Raw genomic sequence first — 5335 nt, forward strand, 5'->3', positions numbered from 1 at the left:
ATACTAGGAAAAATCTAACCAATCAAAATGACCAAATTTTGATGTTACCTAAACATCTATACAAACTTGACAAGAGAATCTTATTGGTAGAGGTTTCAGACAACTGAACTGTGAAAGTTTATACAGGTTAAGGTGTAAACTAAAGTGTTTTGATCAATAACTGTAACTTAACCATAATTCATTGTAACAAACAATATTTGTTACAATGAATTTTGGAAGATTTTCATCATTAAAAAATATTTTGAACTTTACTGTGCAAATAAGTGGTTTCCATGAGAAGAACAAAAGATTTGGAGAGTGAGGGTGTCTTTCAACTTCAGTATCAGAAGAAAGCTATTTAGAGATTACAGTTACTGTGTGAATTGGCAGATTGTATAATGTGTTCTGACTTCATTTGATGTTCAATATCAATAAGGCTGATAATTTCAACCAAGAAGTTTTTGTAGTTTTTACCTTGTTTTTAAGAGAATGTATACATTCTAAAAGTTAACTTAAACTTTTGTATACATTCTAAAAGTTAACTTAAACTTTTGTATACATTCTAAAAGTTAACTTAAACTTTTGTATAAGAAAATGATAATTATTTATTGTAAGATAATTATTACACATAGCTCAGTTTATTTCCTTCCTTAATAAATTATCCTGTAAAAAAAGCAGAATGTAAAACACTAGTCAGGAAGGATCATGTGCATTGCTGATGAACCTGTTGTATGGGGCATCAAGTTAAAATGTAATTTCAGAGACATAGGTGGTCAGCAAAGGATCTGTAGTTCATTAATAAGGTCTATCACTTATAATTTATTGTATTTTTGTACTGCGTAAGATGTCTGACAATATTTTAAGTGCATTGTGTGTGTGTGTGTGTGTACTTAGCCATTGAATTAATCACACAAGTAACAGATGTGATAATGTAAAACAGCATTTTATGTGTAATGTTAACCCTAGCAACTTTAGAAACTTCCAGTCTTAATCATGCTTCAATAATCAATTATTAAAACGGTGTCACTTGACATAATTACTGTCATCGTAAAGTAATGGGTATTTTAATATTTTAGTAAATCGAGCTCGCATTGAATGCTTCTTACATGAAATTTTTAATAACTGTAGTTTTGGCTTTGAAATCTGTCTCTTTTGTTTGGGCCCAGCATGACCAGGTGGTTAGGGTGCTTGACTCGCAATCTAAGGGTCGCAGGTTCGAATCCCCCATCCCAACAAACATGCTTGCCCTTTCAGCTATGGGGGTATTATAATGTGGCAGTCAATCCCAATATTCATTGGTAAAAGAGTAGCCCAAGAATTTGCAGTGGGTTGTGATGACTAACTGCCTTCCGTCTGGTCTTTCACTGCTAAATTATGAACGGCTAGCACAGATAGCCTTCGTGTAGCTTTGCGCAAAATTCAAAACAAACTAACAAACTGTTTTGTTTTGTTTTTATGTGCCTTTATAGCAAAAAACTTCCTTGATACCACTAGACCATGAATGTTACGCTGAAGCTGGCTGCACCTAGATATCAATAATGTAAGGCTTAAACTTTTAAATTACATTAAAGGATAGTAATCAAGAAATTAGATATGAGAAACAACCATTTCAATGTTGCTGTTTGATTTTGTATTTTTAATTTTTTTGAATGAAAAATTGGAAATGATTAATGTGTTTAATAAATATTACTGGCTTCTTTTGTTTTTTGGAAATCCTAATGTGGGCTCTTCCTCTATTTCTAAATACAGGAGAAATCATCAAACATGGAGCAGTTAAGTGTGTCTTGGGAGAGGGTATGCCTGTGTACAAGGATCCCTTTGAGAAAGGTCAGCTGGTGATCAAGTTTACTGTTAACTTTCCTACTCACATTGATCCTTCTGTTACTGGACAACTAGAGGAACTTCTACCGCCACGGACAGAATGTATTATACCAGATAATGGCGAAGAGGTAAATGTGTATTATACCAGATAATGGCGAAGAGGTAAATGTGTATTATACCAGATAATGGCGAAGAGGTAAATGTGTATTATACCAGATAATGGCGAAGAGGTAAGTGTGTATTATACCAGATAATGGCGAAGAGGTAAGTGTGTATTATACCTATTTACCTCTTCGCCATTATCTGGTGTCATGCACACTTATCTCTTCGCCATTATCTGGTATCATGCACACTTACCTCTTCACCATTATCTGGTATCATGCACACTTACCTCTTCACCATTATCTGGTATCATGCACACTTACCTCTTCGCCATTATCTTGTATTATTGTGGATCACATTTTCTGTAACGTGATTTCTAGATTCAAATTTAACTAGTTTATAATCAATATGTCACTTGTATTGTCAGTCTGTAAATATTTGGGTTTAAAAAACTGTGACATGATATACAAAAAAAAAGAGTATTATGATATTTTAATGTCAATAAAGTTTTACACAGGGTAAATATTCATAGATTTTTTGTACACCTTATTTATAGGATTTCAGGGAAGGCTATTTTTAGCACTGAAATTAACTTTACAAGAGTCTTAAAGGTGCGTCTGGCATGGCCTAGTTTTAGGGGCACTCAACTTGCAAGCTTAGGTCGACCATCATCAAACGTGCTCGTCCTTTCAGCCATAGAGTCATTGTAATATGACAGTCAGTCCCACTTTTCATTGATAAAGAGTAGACCAAGAGTTGTCGATAGATTGTGCTGACTAGCCGCCTTCTGTCTAGTCTATCATCTCAAAATTATATAGCAGTTGAATCGATGGATAATGAAAATTTATCATCCAAAACACCCGAGCTAACTTCTGTTTAGTGTGCTGATATGAAAAGTAATGAAATATTTTTTTCAGATAGTTCATTCAAAAAAACTGGACTATACACATATTAACGTGAGTAGTATATGTCATAATTCATTAAAAAGTTTTATTCAATCTCATCTATCACTAGAAAATAAAAATTTAGAATAAAACCATCATAGATCTGTTAATATTTCTACTGGTTCTCCAACTCTGAAATGGCACATGGTCGTAACTTTACAAGGTAGAATTGGTTATTGCAGTGATTCAAGGACCTTCTCAATTTCTGTAATGATACAAACATTGAAATTTTCAGTAAAGAAAAAAGCTTAAATTATTTGTAATTTCTCTTGTGTATTTATTGTTATATGCTCTTCCAAATACTTGTTTTACAGACACATTTTCCTAAACCACATTAACCTGCAACCATTTTAAGTTTGGAAAATGTTAATAAGCATATATTGTATGCCTAGTATTTTATGTATCCACACACGGTTTAAAACAATCTGTTCATTGAAGTAGTAACGAATTTTGGAACTAGAATCCGGGCATAGTTGGTTGTTTTTCTGAAAAATCCATAAAATATAACCAAAGGTATACAACTGTATCAATCTTTAAAAAAAAAAAAAATTGGTAAATAGTTCTTAAAGTCAAATTTTAAGTTTGTTTAACTCTTAACACTATTTACAAATTTTAACTTATTACTTATAAATATTGGCTGAATTTAAATTGTGCTGTAAGATAAATTTGGGTTAGAAAAATGTAGTTAGTATCTTTGAAAATTTAGTTATCTGTTTGTATAAAAAAAAAATTCATATTTTAATTTTAAAACTCAATAGCAACATGCCTGATTTCACTTTTTTTTATACAATACATTATTAGTACACTACCTAAAGATTTAAAAGATTCTAAAGGAAGTGACAAGATATTAAAAAAATGATGACCTAGTACCTTAAGGTTTAAAGAATTTTTTATACACATACATAAACAACAATTTTTTTTTAAATAGGTGGCACTTGTGGACTTAGACCCTGAACAAGAAGCAAGAAGACAATATCGTTACAGACAAGCCTATGAAGAAGATTATAACCATAATCACCATAGAGCAGGTGGTGTACAGTGTCAGACACAATAATTAGTGAAGGCACTTTAGTTAACTAGATCTTTATAAAAAATCTTGCAGAACAGTTTATTTGTACCGAAGCTAAATGTATATGATTTCAAGATCCTATATATATATATAAAGTAAACAGACAGCTACACCATGCTTTATGCTGCTAATAAATGTATCTTGTAGGTGAGACATTATATTTTGAATTGTTACAATATGATAAATGAAATCCACTGTATTCTTATTTATTTGTCTGGCTGAATGTCATTTGTAGTAGTTTCTGCTGTTTTAATAGCTAAACATTAAGAATGTAATAAAGTCATAATAATAAATCATAAGGAAAAATGACACTAATGTGGTTGTGTAAGAGTGATCTGATTGTGTTTTTTCATTCACATTTTTTTTTTTTCATTTGACTTGAGTCAAACGTCTAAAGAAATGCAGTTTTCCAAATAATGGACTTCTCTCTTTCTCAATCCATGATAATGTTGTATTTCTTCATAGTTTTTCCAATTTTAATACTCAACATTTCATAAGAGAGTCTTGTATTGTAGAACACTTATTTTTCTAGATTAAAAGAGTTCTAGTTGCCTGTGAAGGTAGAACATAGAACATCAGTCCCCAAGTTGGTTAATCACGAACAGAAAGACTGTAGAAATAACCAGACATAAACATAATGTGTTAAAAAAAGATGAAAAAAAACTAATCTTATTTTTGGTTGTCTTAAAGCCATAAGTACTGTGAAGAGCAAGATAATTTTAGAATTAATATCCAGGAATTCTGTAAATATTGTAATGGTCTTCTTAATTGAGTTTAGTTGTAGGGGAGACTGTTTATTTATTTTTTTTTGTAGGATAGTACCAAGAAATATGATAATTAGAAACTTTGATTTGTGGCTTTATTTTAAAATTAAAACGACTTTGATAGTATGTTATATTACTTGATATTAGTGGCATGTACATCAAGTAGGGACATTGAAAGTGTTACTAGTGTTGGTTTAAGTAATTCTAGTACTTCTTCCTGTGTTAGAGATATCGGAAAGGAAAATCATCGTTAAGCATGTTGTACGCACAACTACACTTGCCATCAGTTACTTGTACTGAGTGTAATTAGTAAATTGGTATTTTATCCCCCACCCCCCAAAAAAAACATTTATTTTAAAGTACAGTCAGGTGTTTATTGTACAGTAGATTCTATCTGGTTAAGATAGCTTGCATTTATCTCTTATACAGTTTTGTACATACGCTAGGCCTACAATCTATAGATAACATTAACAGTTAACACTCAGCTGTGTGACCACTTGCCAGTCAGTACCATCAAAACATTTGGTTTTGTATACTTCTGTTATTTAGTAACATAAATGGTAACTACTTTTATAAATGATGTTCATCGTACTCACTAGATGGTACCAGCATTTAGGCAACAGTGAACAACTGAGAAAATTCTAGATCTTTCCTAT

At 31.5% G+C, this 5335-nt stretch overlaps 1 protein-coding gene across 1 annotated transcript in view; it reads left to right on the top strand.

Annotated features, from left to right (window-relative positions):
• LOC106476789 (dnaJ homolog subfamily A member 1-like) overlaps positions 1–4243 on the top strand; it is a gene marked incomplete at its 5' end in the record, with an annotated part of 11776 nt that extends 7533 nt beyond the window's left edge. Inside the window, 2 exons of the mRNA XM_013937416.2 lie at positions 1729–1928; positions 3775–4243. Of these exons, the coding sequence (XP_013792870.1) occupies positions 1729–1928; positions 3775–3900 (326 nt within the window). The remainder of the gene's footprint in view (positions 1–1728; positions 1929–3774) is intronic.
• Between the last annotated feature and the right edge of the window lie 1092 nt (positions 4244–5335).

Source organism: Limulus polyphemus, unplaced genomic scaffold (genome assembly GCF_000517525.1).
Source record: "Limulus polyphemus unplaced genomic scaffold, Limulus_polyphemus-2.1.2 Scaffold11603, whole genome shotgun sequence".
Taxonomy (NCBI): domain Eukaryota; kingdom Metazoa; phylum Arthropoda; class Merostomata; order Xiphosura; family Limulidae; genus Limulus; species Limulus polyphemus.